The sequence below is a fragment of the Saccopteryx bilineata genome, chromosome 3, assembly GCF_036850765.1.
Source record: "Saccopteryx bilineata isolate mSacBil1 chromosome 3, mSacBil1_pri_phased_curated, whole genome shotgun sequence".
NCBI classification, from domain to species: domain Eukaryota; kingdom Metazoa; phylum Chordata; class Mammalia; order Chiroptera; family Emballonuridae; genus Saccopteryx; species Saccopteryx bilineata.
Window position 1 is genome coordinate 93,625,071 of NC_089492.1, and position 18,707 is coordinate 93,643,777.

The 18,707-nt window shown below is 44.5% G+C and overlaps 1 protein-coding gene across 3 annotated transcripts in view; it reads left to right on the top strand.

The window, feature by feature from the left end:
- The window catches only part of CRIM1 (cysteine rich transmembrane BMP regulator 1), a 194,076-nt gene that overhangs the window by 82,114 nt on the left and 93,255 nt on the right, over positions 1–18,707 (top strand). For all 3 annotated transcript variants that reach the window (XM_066266890.1, XM_066266892.1, XM_066266891.1), the window contains exons 3-4: positions 5,397–5,639; positions 6,651–6,771. In XM_066266890.1, coding sequence (XP_066122987.1) covers positions 5,397–5,639; positions 6,651–6,771 — 364 coding nt within the window. The remainder of the gene's footprint in view (positions 1–5,396; positions 5,640–6,650; positions 6,772–18,707) is intronic.

Here is an 18,707-nt window from a genome sequence, read left to right on the forward strand (position 1 = left end):
AAGCGAAAGGATTGGAGAGGACTTCACAGATTGTACCTCAGCTGGTACCGTAAGGAGATTTGTCTCCCAGGACTACCAGGTGGCCCCTGTGACACCCAGGGCTGATACCATAGCTGCTCAGGTACTTCAGATTATAAAGGGGGGAGATTATAAAGGAGGAAGACTACCAGAGTAAGGTGTGGAGAAAACAGCAATTGTGGACTGTTCCCATCTTTACTCTGAGCTCTACTTAATTCTGTGATAACGGTTCTAATCCAATTGGGTTTCTTGAAATATCTGTTGTCTCAGAATCGGCTGCCTGCGAGCATGTGCATGAGCATCAGGGTGGATTCCAGGGAAGGGCCGTGTGCCCAGCAGTGTTGGCTGTGTAGCTGCCCGTCTGTAGTTTACCAGCCCATTTCATGCGGCCTGTTTTCCATTAGAAAAGTGTGTAGCCTATCTGTTGTTATTTTTAGAGATTTTTTTGAAAGAGGGGAAAGACTTGGTGGCAGATGTGTGGGATTCTATAAAAATTCAGTAGATATAATAAAAATCTGGCAGTATGATTTTCCTCTTGTCTCTTCAGCCGGTAGTTTTTCATTGGATTTTGGTTGTATTTAAGTCTGTGTTTAAACACAGTATACGCTCAAATGCATTTGTTACAAAGACCGTGATTGTAGACCTGTTGACATACAGACATGGAGGTCTACAACTGACCACCTTGTAGTCACACTGGTTAAAGTGACTACTAGGCTTGATACAAACTCTCCATTATTGTTGTAATTAATGCTGGGTACTCCTGTCATTTTTTTTTTTTTTTTTTTTTTGTATTTTTCTGAAGCTGGAAACGGGGAGAGACAGACAGATTCCCGCATGCGACCCACCGGGATCCACCCATCACGCCCACCAGGGGGCTACGCTCTGCCCACCAGGGGGCGATGCTCTGCCCCTCCTGGGCGTCGCTCTGTTGCGACCAGAGCCACTCCAGCGCCTGGGGCAGTGGCCAAGGAGCCATCCCCAGTGCCCGGGCCATCTTTGCTCCAATGGAGCCTCGGCTGCGGGAGGGGAAGAGAGAGACAGAGAGGAAGGATAGGGGGAGGGATGGAGAAGCAGATAGGCGCTTCTCCTGTGTGCCCTGGCCGGGAATCGAACCTGGGACTTCTGCACGCCAGGCCGATGCTCTACCACTGAGCCAACCGGCCAGGGCCACTCCTGTCATTTTAAGAGCTAACTTCTTATAGGAAGATTATGAAAATAATGAAACCAGATTATTTCCCCTTAATTACTGCTGTTGCAGGTAATACTGTCACTTTAGTCTTGGTATATCTGGGAAAGTTTTTGTTGATTTTTCTTTTTTTAAAGATTCCAGTGCAAAGAGTTGTTGCCAGGGCAACCAGACTGAAAAGCTTGTTAATTAACTTAAGTATTAAATCTAGATTTGTTAGACACCATAGGGAAAGAGACAGAAGAGCCTTCTTTTCAAATGGATAAAATTAAAATTTTGGAGTTAATGTCAGAAAAGCATTCTAAATGATGGAAAATACATGGTGTAGCCGTAGTTTTCTCTTCAGCTTCTCCATGGAAGACAGATGAAATGGAGACGTAGATGACTAAATGGAATCTCCTGGAAGACTTATTTAGAAACAGTCTGAGAAAGAAGGTATCAGAAAAACAATTCCTGATGCTATGGTAACCATAGTTGGGTTTAAGTGACAGGCAGCTGACTGGTTGGGGGAAGGGAAGGATGCTGGGTAAATAATGGTTCTGGATAATTTATTGAAACGTTGAATAGACCGTTGAAAGAAGAGAAGAATAAAGCTAAACTTGTTAATAATTACAAAATGAAACATATTGATCTTAGACATCTAAATCCTTTGAAAGCATTATTTTACAATTTGCCAAGTCAGTATAATAGGCTTGAATCTTAGTCCGCTAGTCATGAAGTTAACAACATAGTCTTGAAAATTTAAAGTAAAAACTGTCAGAAATATAAGTTACAGGTTCATAGTAGAAGATTTTTATAGATCCTTCTTGGAAAATAGATTAAAAACCTAAGATGCAGGTGATCTGAATGTCACAAGAAGCTTGATTTGATAGATTTATAAGTCTGTATCCAGTCAACAAACAACATGTTCTTTTCAAATATCTTTGTATTTTAAAGTTTGCCATAGGCCATGCATGCCAAAAAAACAAAAACATTAAAAAACTCAAAAAATAAACAGAAGTAGAAAATTGTATAGACTACATTCTCTGGCAACAAGACAATAAAACTATAAATTAAAAATCATAAGGAGGCCCTGGCCGGTTGGCTCAGTGGTAGAGCGTCGGCCTGGCTTGCAGAAGTCCTGGGTTCGATTCCCGGCCAGGGCACACAGGAGAAGCGCCCATCTGCTTCTTGACCCTTCCCCCTCTCCTTCCTCTCTGTCTCTCTCTTCCCCTCCCGCAGCCGAGGCTCCATTGGAGCAAAGATGGCCCGGGCGCTGGGGATGGCTCCTTGGCCTCTGCCCCAGGCACTAGAGTGGCTCTGGTTGCAACAGAGCGACACCCCGGAGGGGCAGAGCATCGCCCCCTGGTGGGCAGAGCGTCGCCCCTGGTGGGCGTGCCGGGTGGATCCCGGTCGGGCACATGCGGGAGTCTGTCTGACTGTCTCTCCCCATTTCCAGCTTCAGAAAAATACAAAAAAAAAAAAAAAAATCATAAGGAGCCTGACCTGTGGTGGTGCAGTGGATAAAACATCGACCTGGAACGCTGAGGTCACTGGTTTGAAACCCTGGGCTTGCCTGGTCAAGGCACATATGGGAAGCAACTGCTTGTTGCTCTCTCTCTCTCTCTCTCTCTCTCTCTCTCTCTCTCTCTCTCCCCCCTTCCTGCCCCACCCATCCTTCCTCCTCCCCCCTCTGTGAAATCAAGAAATAAAATCTTTAAAAAAATTAAAAGGAAAGCCAAAACACTTTACCTTTGCAGAAATTCAACAGCATTCCTCTAGAACGTCTTTATTAAAGAGGAAATGAAAGTTCAATTATATTTAGAAATGAGTTACACTGAGAATAATGCAAATCAAAAATTAGAATGCAACCAAAGCAATATTTGGCTCAAGTATTAAAATCATTTAGCATTTTTGAGAAAATAAAATAGAAGCAAAGTAAGCATTAATCTTAAACCACTGGAGAAAAACCAATGAAATAATTAGACAAGGCAGAAATTCAAAAACTTAAAAGAATCGATGAACGTATAGACTACAAAGGAAGAAAGCTTGGTTGGTAAAGCCTGAAATGCATTTGAAAATCTAGATGAATTAGATAGAATTCCTTATCAGAATATGTTAGAAGATTCTAAAAAAGGTAGAGTGCCTGAAGAATCTAATAACCAATGAAGAAACCTGTCCCTCTTTTAAAATAAAGTACTGGGTTACACAAGTGGGTCATATGCAAGCCTCGAATAGATCATTCCTGTATTATTTAAGCTGCTCTATAGCAGAGAAGGTGGTGGAATGTGAAACACTCATTGAAAAAATTAGTGTGACTCTGAAAATATGATTAGATGAGGCCAAAAGGTGAGAGCTACAGGTTACCATTACTCAAGCTTATAAATTGAAAAATATTTTAATTTTAGGAAGTCAACTCCAGCTGGATCTTTCAAAACAGATTTATTCTAAGACAAGGACTTGATCCTGACCAGGCAGTGGCATAGTGGATAGAGCATTGGACTAGGACATGGAGGACCCAGGTTCGAAACCCCCAGGTCGTCTGCTTGAGCGCGGGCTCACCTGGTTTGAGCAAGGCTCACCAGCTTGAGCCCAAGGTCGCTGGCTTGAGCAAGGGGTCACACTCTCTGCTGCAGTCCCCCCCGACCCCCCAGCAAGGCACATATGAGAAAGCAATCAATAACAGCTAATGGGCACAATAAAGAATTGATGCTTCTCATCTCTTTCCCTTTTTCTCGGTCTGCCCCTATCTGTATGTCTCTCTCTGTCTCTGTCACCAAAATAAATAATACACACACACACACTAATTGAGTATATTAGTTAATTAAAGGGAAAGTCAGTAAGATAATCTTGAGAAAAGTAAAAGCATTTAATAAGATTTAACCCTCATTTTCAACATTGCTAAGTCTTTTCCTGTGGTGATTTCACAACAGTGTATTACAATGGCAGTTCTGAAGAAGTAAACGAGTCCCTTAAGACCCTTACTGCAAAACACGCATCAATAGGTTGGGACTGTTAAAAGAAACATAAAGAGCAAAATAACTAGGATGATCTAATAATATATTGAGTTTTAATGAAAACATGTTTTATTGGTGCATGTTTAAAAAGAGACTATATGTACCAGATATTTTGCACAATAAGAATGTAGTAAAATGTGATACAGAATAAGTTCATTACAGCCCACTGACAAGGGGAGGAATTAAGTGATACTTGCAGCTGAAGTCACAGAGCTCTTACTAACAACGAGACCATGTGTTTGTGTTAGGCAGATACGCCGTCTACTGAGAGCAGTTTACAAACTTCATCGTTCAGTCCCCCTGGGGTCCAGATTCCCTTTCTCCTCCTCAGCTCTTTGCTTTGCTCTGCCCACACTGGTGGGGACCCGAGAGTGGAATTCCTCTTTACTGCTTTTCTCAGAGCAGTTGCCCGGGGTTTTATAATAGGAAAACAGTACATATGCATCTTCCATCTCTGTCTTGCTGCTGCCACACTGGCCCCTTTACTGGTCCTGGGACACATAGGGGTATACTGTCCCTCTGGGGTGCTCTTCTCCCAACTAGTTCCACAGCCCACGCCTCACTCCTTCAAGACTTTGTTCAAATATCAGCTTTCCAGTCACGCCCGGTCTCCCCAAACGGTAACTGTCCCTTCTGCCTCCATGCGTTCTGATGCCCCCTTGCTCTGTCCTGTTCTTTCCCCATAGCACTTTTCACCGTCTGCTCTCTATGTGGTTTGCTATCATAATGTTTATTGTCTATTTTCTATTACCCTCCACTGAACTAGACACCTTTTGAAGTCGGGAATCTAAGTTTCTTCTCCTGATGGTGTACCCCAAGCTGCTGGAACAGCAGGTGCTCAATAAGTATTTTTGAATGAATTTGCTAGTTCAGAGCGTGAAGACTTTTCGGACTCTCTAGGTCATGCAGGCATCTTCCCCATGTCCACCTTCATTTTGGTCAGTGTGTTTTGGGCATTGAATGTTCAACAAGGGAGAGGGAAGACAGACGAGAAGGCATCAGCCTCCCGTTCGAGTGTCATGAGCAGACCTCAGGAGACATTTTCACGGTTGACTAAGCTCTGTGTGAGGATTTTCACCAGATTTCTTTCTCCAGTCCTCTTTGGTTAGGAACCGGGTCATTAGGACTGCCTGTGCTTCTGAGGAAAGCACCCCACAGTGCCTGGGCATGTGCTAAATTTTTTCTCTCCCATTTAGAAGAGAAGCCAGATTGCTCCAAGGCTCGCTGTGAAGTCCAGTTCTCTCCACGTTGCCCCGAAGATTCCGTTCTGATTGAGGGCTACGCTCCTCCTGGGGAGTGCTGCCCCTTACCCAGCCGCTGCGTGTGCGACCCTGCGGGCTGTCTGCGCAAAGTCTGCCAGCCGGGATACCTGAACATACTAGTGTCCAAAGCCTCAGGGAAGCCGGGAGAGTGTTGTGACCTCTATGAGTGCAAACCAGGTATGCACGAGCTTCCCCCACCGCAGCGACCCCGGTCTCTCCCTCCACTGAAGATGGGCGTTCTCATCGGGCACTGAGAGCCTGCCACTCTGGGCTGCGCGCAGCCTGACCTCTGACCTCCTGGCCAGAGAACCAGAGCAATGATTCACTGGTACAGTAGTGCTGTCAGAGAGGGACCATATCTTTTTCTCTTTGCTTCTTCTTCTTTTCTTTTCCCCCTTGGAGTATGCTTGATGATGGAAGTGGGGTTAAAAATTTATAGTACCTGCTGCTTCATTCCCCCGGAAAAGGTCATGGCCCTCATGTGCAGATTTATCTGTGACTCTAAATTATTACATTCAACACAATCATCATACATAAACAAAGTTATTTTTGGATACATACATGCATCAAAATGCCAGGCGTTTTTTGATGAAATGCTCAGCCCCATTCTTTCCTCTTGCCCATTCCCCATTTTCCATCCTTCGACTTGGATAGCTTGTCCTAAGTCATCTCTGGCTACTTAACTCACCTTCTTTGCCACATGCGATTTGCTGTTGTGTCCCCGCTCTTTCTTGATTTAAATTATCTCTAACATCCTTGTTCTTCCAGCAGTATATCTAGTGTGGTCTGCGAATAGGTCTCGACTCTATGTAGTGATTTCCTCTTCACAAGTTTATAACCATCGGTCAGATTTTTTTTTTTTTTAACTGCTAAGATAAATGCTTCAAGCGAAACAATCCCTTGTTCTTCTCTTGAACTGTTTTATTAGAAACAGCTCTGGCTGATGATCCCCATCCACTCACATAAGCACCATTGGCTTACCCCTCTCTCCGTCTCTCTCTGTGGCTTCATCTTAACCTGGGCCATGTTCCGGTTCTCCAGCGTTGAGTGAAATACAAACGCCAGTGTTAGGACAGGGTTCTGGAAGCGAGGACACTGCAGGAATTGGTCAAGAGCCAGTGTTTCATTTTGGGACTCAAAATGCCAGTAAATGTCACAGTAAATGGTGCCTCTGTCTGCCCCTTCCAGTGTTCAGCGTGGACTGCAGCACTGTGGAGTGCCCCTCCGTTCAGCAGGCCGTGTGCCCCCTGGATAGCTACGAAACTCAAGTCAGACTCACAGCGGACGGCTGCTGCACTCTGCCAACAAGGTCGGTTCGCCCTCAGCGTCTCACGCCGCCTCCTCTGTCTTGTGCGCCAGCATCCTGGGAGGCACAGCTTCAAGCATGCAGTTTGTTTTCCCCAACTGTTAGGGAAACCTGATCGTCTCCTGTTTCCGTGGCGAAATCCCTGAACTTGGTGTATACATGTATGTTTCCTGAGGTCCAGGTGGAGTCACTGATCCTCACAATCTTTCTGGGGGGGGGTGCTGTGCACTTCTGCAGGCTGGGGACTGTCCAGGCAAAAGGGCCCCTCCGTATGCAGCCAGGGAAGCAGCTTGGTGTCCACTGTAGTGGGTGTGCCATCTGACCCTCTGCAGGGAACCTTAACAGGGGCTTATGCACTGTGTCCGACAGGGTGAAACCCTGCACGCGTCGGGATCCTCCAAGTTTGCAGTCACACATCTACCCAGACCTAGTACTTGTGGAGGCAGAGAGGAGTCTTCAGTTTATATAATACTTCCTAGAGTAACAAACACATCTCTCTTTGGCTTGATGGGGAAAACGTTGCTGGCATTCTAGTGACAGCAGCAGGACATCCACGTAGAGGAGTCCTATAGGCTCACTCCCAAACCTGAAGGGCTACAGGTCCTGTCCTTAAGATGCTTCCTAGCACCACCGTGGAGCTGGTCCTTGTGTTTGGCCTTTGGGAAGATCCTCCTTGGGAATGTGGGGCTTACATCCTGTTTCTCCTTCTAAGATGCTCTCTTTCTTCTTTGCCATGACCTTCCCTCCATCTTCCCCCTGCCCACAAAGACATCATTTTAACTAAGCCATCTCATTTCTTCCAACTTTGGCTCTACATTTAATACCCAGAGTTAAAGCAGTGCCTTACTTCACCCCGTCTCCCTCTGTCCCAGTGCCAGGCCCTTGGTGTCAGTGTTTGTCGCCTGAGTAGTTGTGATTATACAGATGGGACTATCTCTGGTCCTTAGTGAAGGTGAGTATCAGCTATTTGTCCAAAGTTGGAGTGGCTTTCCAGAGAGTGTTCTGATAATTTCTTCTTCTTTCTTGTCTCAAAATACATTCCTTCTTTAACATCTCCTAACCTTTGTCCTGTCGGAAACCCTGAAACTCTTCTATTTTACGTGACTTGCTGTACTTTATTTTTTTATACTGAATCATGAAACAGACACAGATTTCCATGAAGATGACATAGGAACGGTGGCGCAGCACCTTCTTATGATGTTGCAATAGGATAATTTATGTGATGGTGCTGGGAAAGGGATGAATTGTTGTGTAAACATAAGGTATTACTAATCAGTAAAGGAAGAAAATGGAGCATTGCTAAAAGTAACAGATGTCCCTTCAAGGTCTTAATGAAAAGGAAGGTGGCACATCATATTAGAGAACCTAATTAATCAAAGCTAAGCCAGTTGTTAATTAACCAGTCCTTCAGCGAGGAAAAGCAACAATTCTCAATTCACTATCATAAATATAATAATCTAGTGCCATCTGCATGTAGGAGGCACGCCAGGGGGTCGAAATGGGTAGAAGCTACAGGAAGACATATTTAATCTCTAAAAAAATTTTCTCACAACTAATGATGTACTGTAATGAATTGGGCTGCTTCCTGAGATAGCCTGAGCTCCCTGGAGCTGGAGAGATTTCTTTCTGTCTGGATGGCCACCTGCCAGGAATGCTTAGAAGAAATGTTATGTTGGAAAGGAGGTTTAACTGCATGCCTTCCGTTTTATGTCTGAGCTTCTGTGAGTCTTATAAACATAAACCTTGGGACGGTTATTATTGTATTGACATCATTTTGACTTTGCATTCAGAACTAAGGCATGGTCAGTTAAAGCTGCCTCTGATGAAGAAATTGAAAACATGGAGAAAGGAAGTCATTCAAAAGCTCACTGTAAATTATTTGCCGGGAAGGGATACGTTCTCACAGCTCTATAGTTTCCTGTATTCTAGACAGTCAGTGACCCCTGCGTACCCCTTGCCCCTCTCCACACGCTTCCTGTGTTCCCACCTGACAAGCCCCCCCCCCCGCCACGCTCTCTCGCTCTCTCGCTCTCTCACGCTCTGTGTCTTTGCACTTGAGGTTGACTTTCTCCCCTGCAGCAATTTCTAGTCTTCCTCTAGCACTACCCTCCTTCTCTGTGAAATGTTTTTAGTCTTTAGCTTCTCAGGAAGACTTAGGTGTTGCTCTTCTGCTCCTTTTTAATTTAATTCCTGTGCATCTCTTTATCATAGTACTTTTAATACATAAAATTGTTGATTCTTTTTTTTTCTGTCCACTTTTGTGTACTCTGAGTGAGTCTCAAGGGAAGAGAATAATTTCCAGCTTCTAGTGCCTAGAACAAGATTTGGTGTGGTATGTCAGCCTACATTTATGGATGGATGGATGGATGGATGGACGACCAAATGGGCCCTCTCATAGCCATGATGACATATTTATTGAAGAAGAGAAAATTATCTTCCTGCCATCGTCTGACTTTAAAACCCTTGTAGTTTTTCCCCAGCCCCCTTCTCTGTGGCCCAGCTCCCAATTCTTCACAAACCTTCCCTTCCAGACACCACGCTCACCTCTCAAAGCACAGAATGCTTTGTCTCCCTTACACTGTTTCGGCAGGACTCCAGTCGAGTTCTGCTTTATCCACAAAGTCTTCATGCTTCAGCCAACTCCCCAGGAACTCCAAAAATAGATCTTTCCATGTTCCCAGCTAATCATATACTTCCTTGGATTGTTCTTTGTGTTACATATATTAAGTCTTGTCTCACCAATGGAAGGATGTTCCTAGAGGTCAGGAATTATTCTTCTTTCCGTTTTTCTGTGTATGTAATAAGTACTTAATGAATTGGTAAGGACAGAATATGTTCAGACTGTAGCTTAACCTAGTTTAGCACCTTACAGTTTCCCACTTACTAAGGAAGATGATACACATCATACTTTGACATCAGAATAAAAACCCCACAATCTTGTGAAAATGGAAATAAAAAGAAGAGAGCCTGATATGTAGTAATATTTTAACAGAAAAAAAAAACCCATGACATAACTTTGTTCCTACTTGTGAACCATGTTCAAGGTTTGTTCTTGAAAGTGTGATGTTCAACCTGACCTGTGGTGGCACAGTGGAATAAAGCATTGACCTGGAACACTGAGGTCACCAGTTCGAAACCCTGGGCTTGCCTGGTCAAGGCACATATGGGAGTTGGTGCTCCTACTCGTCCCCATTCTCATTCATTCTCTTTCTCTCTCTCTCTCTCTCTCTCTCTCTCTCTCTCTCTCTCTTTCCCTCTCTCTCCTCTCTGAAAAAAAAATGAATAAAGTCTTTTAAAAAATTATTAAAAAAAAAAGGAAGTGTGATGTTCAGATATAAAGAAGAGCATTTTAGAACATGTAAAATCCTGTTATGACTATTTTACTTTTACCAGCATAATTTAAAAGAACATGTATGGTTAGAGCCATCAGAGGTCAAAACTGATTGCGTGGGTCCTGGCCTCTATTGTCTTAGTAGTAGAGCATCAGCCTGGCATGTAGATGTCCCAAGTTCAATTCCCGGTCAGGACACAGGAGAGGAACCCATCTGCTTCTCTACCCCTCTCCTTCATGCTTCTCTCTCTCTCTCTCTCTCTCTCTCTCTCTCTCTCTCTCTCTCTCTCTCTCGTCTTCCCCTTCTGCAGCCATGGCTCAAGTAGAGCGAGTTGGCCCTGGGCACTGAGGATGGCTCTATGGCCTTCACCTTAGGCACTAAGAAGAGCTTGGTTGTTGAGCAATGGAGCAACACCCCAGATGGGCTGAGCATTGCCCCCTAGTGGGATGCCGGGTGGATACTGATCAGGGCTCATGCAAGAGTCTGTCTTTGTCTCCCCTCCTCTCACTGAGTTTTTAAAAAAAAAGATTACATGGACAATTCAGGGGGGAAGAGCCCCGGACAGAACAAAGTACAGTAAAATAATCTGAAACTTTAGCATAAGGGATTCACCTCTGGTGAAAGTAACAACCCCTTTTCTGTAAGCATTTATTATACCTTCCATAGATGACAAAGAGTCCGTAGATCTTTTCCCCTCACCTTAAACAGTAAGTTGGTCCTTCATTCCTAGCCGACTGAACTGCTGTCCAGGGAGACTGTGCTACCCATCCAGGCCTTGGACTGCCCTCTTTCTGCCCGAGTCCTCGCCCAGTTTGAGAGTTTTCTTTGGAGTTTGTTTTTGGTTTGTCCACTCAATTATTCATTCATTCATCCAACACGAATTGAGTTCTTACAAGAGGCACACACTGCTCTCCAGATGTTCTTGTCCCGCATGGGCGTCTCTTTCCTCTGCCACCCGTGACGCAGCCTGGCTCGCCCCCTCCCTCTGCCCTTTCTGAGACTGCATTGTGCCATCTTCCCTTGCCGCAGCTCTGCTTTGTCTTAGGGCCCCGCTTGCATTTTTTCCCTTGTGCTGTTTTCTTTTGAACCGTCATTCCATTTAGACATCATTCTTATGTGTGATATAATTAACTTTTAACCATTTTTAATTCTTCCTTTCCTTGGCGTGGTTTAGGTTTCCAGGCACCCTGCCAGTCCTTTCCATCCTTTTCTGTTGGCACTGGGCTGGGATGGGCTACATGACAGCTGATTCCCCCTTTCAATAGGTCATGAAAGGGAACGAGTGCCTCTGGGCCTTACACTGGGCCCAAACATGGCATGATGACAAAAAGGTAAAATGGAGCTGTCCATGGGGCTCAGTACACCCTGGAGTGTTTACCAGGTGTCCCCAAACTACGGCCCGCGGACCGCATGCAGCCCCCTGAGGCTATTTATCCAGGCCCCCGCCTCACTTCTGGAAGGGGCACCTCTTTCATTGGTGGTCAGTGAGAGGAGCACTGTATGTAGCGGCCCTCCAACGATCTGAGGGACAGTGAACTGGCCCCCGGTGTAAAAAGTTTGGGGACCCCTGGAGAGGGCCTTTTGTGCTCTACACACGAGTGCGTACAAATGCCTCTGTGAAGAGGAAACTCACAGCACAGACAATTATGGTTGATACCTTGATCCAAATGACATCTTTGCAGAGAAGGAAAAACAAAGTCGTTAACCTGTGAAGAGCAGTGCCGATGACAGCGTAACTGAGTAACATACCTTGCTGTTTACAAAGCATTCACTTTGCTAGTCTCACTTATTATCTGTCACCTGACTCCAAGCAGAATTTATTGATTTGAAAATAGAATTGAGAGAGTAAGTGACTCTTTATAAAATCATGAATGTTCTCTGATACAAGGGACAGAGCAGGTGTGAGTCTTAAAACCAGGTTCTTTGATTAAAAGGCCTATGCTCGCCACTGCTGTTTTTGAGGGGTTTTGTGTTTTTGGTTTTTTGTGTGTATGTGTGTGTGTGTGTGTGTTTTATTGCTTTTAAGTCCAGGGAATATATCAATGAATATGAATTTAGATCTCAACATACTTATTTCAGCATATACCTATTAACATAATATATGTATGTCTCAGTTACTCATTGCTGTGTAACAAGTGAGCCCTGAAATGTAATAGCTTAAAACAACAATAATTTATCATTTCTCATGACTGAGTGTTAAGTGGGTGTTTCTTCTGTGTGTTATGTATAGTTCATCTGGGACTGGATGGTTTAAAGTAACGTCACTCATGTGTCTGGGCACTCAACTGGGATGGCTGGAAGGACCTCATCCTGGATTTCTTTACCTGATGGCAGAAATGAGACAGGATATAGCACAACTTTAGGAGACCAAGACTTGGAGGTCATACAGCATCACTTCTACTGCATTCTGTTGATCAAAGCAAGTGAGCAGAATAGCCCTGATTCAAAGAGCAGGACAGTCAATCCCACTTCTTCACGAGAGAAACTGCAAAGAATTTGTGGCCATTTTTAAGTCCACCATAGTATAATATTTATTCATATACCGTAGGTGCTTGTTAGATTTTATTTCCTGATTGTAGGGTGTTGGAGTGCTGCAGCTCTGTGTCCCTTTCCAGATATGACTGTCCTGGCCCTGGGGCTCTGGGGCTCAGGGGGAAGTCAGGCACCTGGTTGCTGACCTCTTTCCCTCCTGCAGATGCCCTTCTGCTTTTCTCCTGCCTCGCCAGTCAGCAGTTTGCCTGGGAGCAGACACATGATTTAGGAGCCTGGGGGTACTGCATTAAGCATCATTTAACCAACCATTATTTTAAACTCCTTTCCTTAAGGAATGTGGTGCCTACTTAGTTAAGCGAGGTGTTCTCTCATCACCCAACAGGGAATGCCACTAGCTCTGCCTAATGAAACCTGGTCGATTTTAAACACAAACACACACAAAAAAACTTTTAAAGATGTTGTATAGAAATTCTTCTCTAGCCCTGGTCAGTTGGCTAAGTGGTAGAGTGTCAGTCTGGCATGTGGATGTCCCAGGTTCAATTCCCAGTCAGGGCACACAGGAGAAGTAAAAATCGGCTTCTCCTCCCCTCCCCCTTCTTTCTCCCCCTCTCTCTCTTTCTCTCTCTCTTGCTTTCTCTCTTCCCTTCCTACAGTTATGGCTTGATTGATTCTAGCACACTGGCCCCAGGCACTGAGGATGGCTCCATGGAGCCTCTGCCTTGGATGCTAAAAATAGCTCGGTTGTGAGCATTGGCCCCAGAGGGTTACCAGGTGGATCCTGGTCAGGACTGGTGCGGGAATCTGTCTCTCTATCTCCCTTCCTCTCCTTAAATTAAAAAGAAAGAAAGCGAGGGATAAGGGAAGGAAGGAGGGAGGGAGGAAGGGAAGAAAGGAAGAAGGAAGGAAGGAGGAAGGGAGGGAGGAGGGAGGGAGGGAGGGAGGGAGGAAGGAAGGAAACATGGAAGGAAGGAAACATGGAAGGAAGGAAACATGGAAACATACATTCTTCCATAATGGTTAGGTTGAGTCAGATGGACCCACCAGATGTGGTAGAGGGCAGACCCAATCTGGGCTGCACATCTGGGCATCCCATGTTCTCCTTTGTCAGCCTGCCTGGACATACCTCCTAGGTCACAATTTATTTTCTCTACACACTCCCTCTTTGCTAGCTTCAGTGCGTGCACCCAGTGTTACAGAATCTTCCCTTCACTGCTATAATATTTCACCAAACTTTTTAGGTACAGGCGTCCAGGGTAGATATTAACTAGTTAAAAATCTAGACAGTCCCCTGGCCGGTTGGCTCAGCAGTAGAGCGTCGGCCTAGCGTGCGGAGGACCCTGGTTCGATTCCCGGCCAGGGCACATAGGAGAAGCGCCCATTTGCTTCTCCACCCCTCCGCCGCGCTTTCCTCTCTGTCTCTCTCTTCCCCTCCTGCAGCCAAGGCTCCATTGGAGCAAAGATGGCCCGGGCGCTGGGCATGGCTCTGTGGCCTCTGCCTCAGGCGCTAGAGTGGCTCTGGTCGCAATATGGCGACGCCCAGGATGGGCAGAGCACCCCCCCCCTGGGGGGCAGAGCACCGCCCCTGGTGGGCGTGCCGGGTGGATCCCGGTCGGGCGCATGCGGGAGTCTGTCTGACTGTCTCTCCCTGTTTCCAGCTTCAGAAAAATGAAGAAGAAAAAAAAAAAAAATCTAGACAGTAATATCTCTACATTATTCACTGTCACTACAAGTCAAATGAGTTTTCCAATACCCTATGCATTTTGATTTGTTATGTAACTATTTTTATATCTTTATTAAGAAGATGAATGAATGTAATATGTTACTGACAGTCACCCATTCTAAATTTATTTTAATGAGATTTGTCCTGAACTTTTTGTTCTGAAACATTCTGTTATCAATTTCTGTCTATAAATATGCATTTCTTAAAAGTTATTGAGAAAAACCCAACTGATGGTTTTGTAGTGGAAATAAGTCACTGTTTATATAAGTGTTCAGAACTTAAACTAGGGCTTCTCGTCGCACACAGTACAGCAGGCCAGGTTCCCAAGCTCCCTCCTGGCTCCCGCCTCCCTGACTGAAGGGCCTGACTCTCTTTGAGAACCTGTCTCTGGAACGTTTATATCTCTTGCTTTCTAAGACACTGTACGAAAATATTATTTTGCTTTTAAATTAAGAAACAGAAACATTTTAAACTTTGTTTTTCTTAGCCCAAAATAATTAAAATTTTTATACTATAGGTTAGCTAAAATGTTGACTGCTATGTGATCTTGAACTGGAAATGTGGTTGAGCCTGAATCACAGCGCTTCCCCTACTCACACACTCACGCCTCCCACCCCGGGAGGCAGGTTGTATGGCTCCCCCATTTCAGAGATGGAGTCTTACCAGCCAGAAGGGTCCTCCCCGGTGAGTGGTGGAGCCAGGTTGTGCAGTTAGTACAGACCACACCAGGCAACCCTGTCCCCCTGTCATCCTGAGCCCCTCCCCGGCCCCGGCACTCGGAGAGCCTGAAGTCCACATCCTACATTATTGTAGTCTGTGGGCAGAGTGTGTGTGACTGAACTGCTCAGTAGCGAAGGAGTACTCCTCCACACATAACCTGGTACCGTGCCGGGAGAACACAGCACTGGGTGCCGTGCTGGGAGAGGGCACCTCTGTGGTGTTGAGTGCTGGAATCCAGGCCCGTTGCTCATGAATTTGGACCGGCCTCTGGCTTCATTAGGGTCTGTTTCCTTATCTGCTAGAGGAGGACAGGAGGGATTTGATGATCCCAAAAGTAACTTCTACCTTTCAATTCTTTGCCTTTCTCAGGCCATTTAGAGAGGAATGAGCCCAAGCTGCTGGTGACAGGAGACTCCTGGGATAGAAAGGAGAAGGGAAATTTTAGAAAATTCCAGGACTCAGAATATAATGAGGGAAATATATGGTTTGCACCGTAGTAGGAAGGGGAGAAAGCCCAAAGGAAGATGTGTGGTTAATTTGTCTTTTCATTTTCTCAAAAAACAAACAACAAACAAAAAACCTTAGGAAAGACAAAACAAAATAAATGATTAGACTAATGATAAACCAGGGTCATCAGCCCTGAAATTGTGGAAGCTGGGTGATAATCCAATAAAATAGATTGCCTGTTAGTCAATGGCTAGTTGGGTGTTGCTAGTTACATTTTTTTTTTTTTTTGCATCTATTAATAGATATTCCATCATATAACAGGTGCAGAGAATATCTGGCCAAAGGGCTGGATCCATAATCTAAGGCTTTGCTCTTAGAAGCTGTTCTCCAGTAGAACAAAGCTGTGCCTGCCTGTCAGCCTGCCTTGGCATGGGTAGCATTATTGTACGTCCACACCTTCCTGGGCGTGAACTGCGGGCTGTGCTTGGGGCTCCCAGACCCACATTTGGACTTCTTTCTTCCAGCTATTGGTACTGTGCTTTCTCTGAGGTTCTATCTTTGTCTCTCTTCCCTCTGACTCCTTTTTATCTTGCTCCTCCAAATTCTTACAGCATTTTTCTGTACTTCACACTAACTTATACACAAACACATTGACCCACAGAGCATTATAGTCATGGAAGAGTTTTAGATTCTTTAACCCTAGCTTTGATTGGGCCATCTCTTTCTGTCTCTTGAAGTAAAAAAGCAGTCTACTGAATCAAGTTCCATGTTTTCATCTGAGCGTCAGTTTTATTTCTCTCTTATAAGACATTGACCTTAGAAGACAATTTCCAGCTCATACCCTGTCATTTTGTAATAGCTCCAAACTTTGTCATTCCAAGAAGTGAAATACGATAAAAGAAGGATGCCAACCCCATCGGATCTGTGATGTGTCACATGTATAGGTCATGGCCAGAGTGACAGTCAGGAGTTTGCTTTCCCTATAATAGCTAGTCATACTCTGTTACTCCAGGTGGAAAATCTAGGATGCTTAGTTCCCATTCGTCAGTCCTGGCTTCTTTGTGGTCTCAAGAAAATTCATCTTGTTGGTAGGATGCTGTGTTATGATAACGGAATCTTAGCAGATTGCACACTGTTTCTTGTGACTAGACGTAGATACCTAGGAGAGGAGCTTTCAGGGGTTCCAGGATTCACAGCCTGAAATCAGCTCGCACCGGATGAGGCCAGCAGAATGGGATCTTTGGCAGATTGTCGCTTCCCTTCAGAAGTGCTTGAGTTAAATCAGAATTAATCTAACCTCAAAGCTACAGTGCGTAAAAGTCAAGGCACAGCTTTGAAAATGCTCAGTGAGCTTGGTGTGGGATAAGGTGACGAGCAAGACGGCTCGTGCTTGAAGGACCTCAGCACCTCACGGATATCACCTCGCTCAGTTCAAAAAAGTTTCAGACCGTCAGAAGGTAATGAGAAGGAGACACCCAAACAGATTAATCCGACTTTAAGAAAATAATTAATAGACTGGCTTTGTACCAAATAATAAATGCTGGATTTAAGCTTTAAAGCTATAAAGTAATAATGTCAGCTTTAAGTCCAAAGTAAGAAATCAAGGACCTAAAACAAACACACACACATACACACACACACACACACACATCCACACACACAATAATTAATGATAATTTTTTTGTATCCCTCCCTAATTGCCAGTATTTTCAAGCCTTAGACTCATACAGTTCCCATCTCACTGAGAACTCAGTGGATTTTCTTATGCCTCTGCTCCAGTAATGTCAGAGTGATCCATTTGCTTCTGAGTAATAGTCTTCGAGGGGCAATGTCAAGAGTCCTTTAGCTTTCTGTTTGCTAACGTACTTGCACTTGGGTGGTTGAGCTTTCCAGAGCTCCTCAGTCAGCTCTTATCTCCAAAGCCTCAGCCCCTCATTATGCTGGTTGAAGCCTTTAGGGGGGTGTTGGACGGAGGGGGTGGGGTGGTAGATTGCACAAGGGTCAGGAACACAGGCACATTAGCCCAAGCAGACACATATGTCAAAACTAGAAACTTCTGGAGGGTAGCTTGGAACGGAAAGGGTTTTTTCCTCGTAGCACAGGGAGCATTCCTTAGTTCTTTGAGACAGTGTTAAGCTCTTTAGATCATTAAGTAATATCTATAGACTTATATGCTTTTAACCTTGTGCTAGTAATTAACTTGCTTATATAATCTCTACTCAAATAGCCAGTGGAAATTGCCCCTAGGTGTGCATTTTCAAAGGGGCATTATCAAATTAAGAGCCCTATAATTAATTATCACATCCATCTGTTCCCAAGAGGTCTCAAAGATGATGGCACTTAATAGTTTTCGTTGTTTTTTTTTTTTTAAAGATTAGTCTGTTGGTAGACAGATTTCTCTGATTCTGTTCAATTTTTGGTTGTTTCCTTTAATTTGGATAATTTATCCAGCTGCTTTTAAGAGCATAAGTAAAATTATACAATATGTAAAATATGCATTAGCATAGCACAGATTTAAAACACTTCTGACTCTTGACATGCTATCATGGTAGCATCGCTCTGTTTAAACACATACAGAAAAAAAAATTGGAAATGCATTTGAAGCCCTTCTTTCTCAACTAAGAAAAGAACATCTATTCTGTTGCCCTCTGTCACAGTAATTTTTGGCCCAGAAGAACAAGTCAACTCATGACTAAAAAAGCCAGATCTATATTAAACTCTGATGTTTTTAAAACAAAATAGTTGTAGGAATTCCATGTTATTATTGGACCTATCCCCAGATTGAAGAAAATATGCTTTCCTAGAAGTAAAGCCCTTGCCCACTGGAGATGAACCATCTCTCTTGTAGAGACTTTAATTTGTCAATAATTCACTTCGTATGTGGAAGCCCTGCACTTCCTATACTCCTGCCTTATGCTGTTGGTGTTTCACCGTGAATTTGACCAGTATCCAGTTGTCTTTTATATTTGTGTCAGTCCTGAAACAAAGCTTCTGGCTTTCCGTGGTTTACATTTTGGTCTGAACTGACCTGGCCATCACCAGGCACTAAATACATGGCCCTTTGACTCATACGGAAAGACAGTCACTCAATTGAGTTCCATTCAACTTTCAAGAAGTTTGGAAAGCAGACTACACCTCATGGATGACAGGAACCCCACGCAGCTTTCCCTGCCCACCCCTGTGGATACCGCCATCCTCGGGACACGGGCAGCCGGAACAACAGCGCC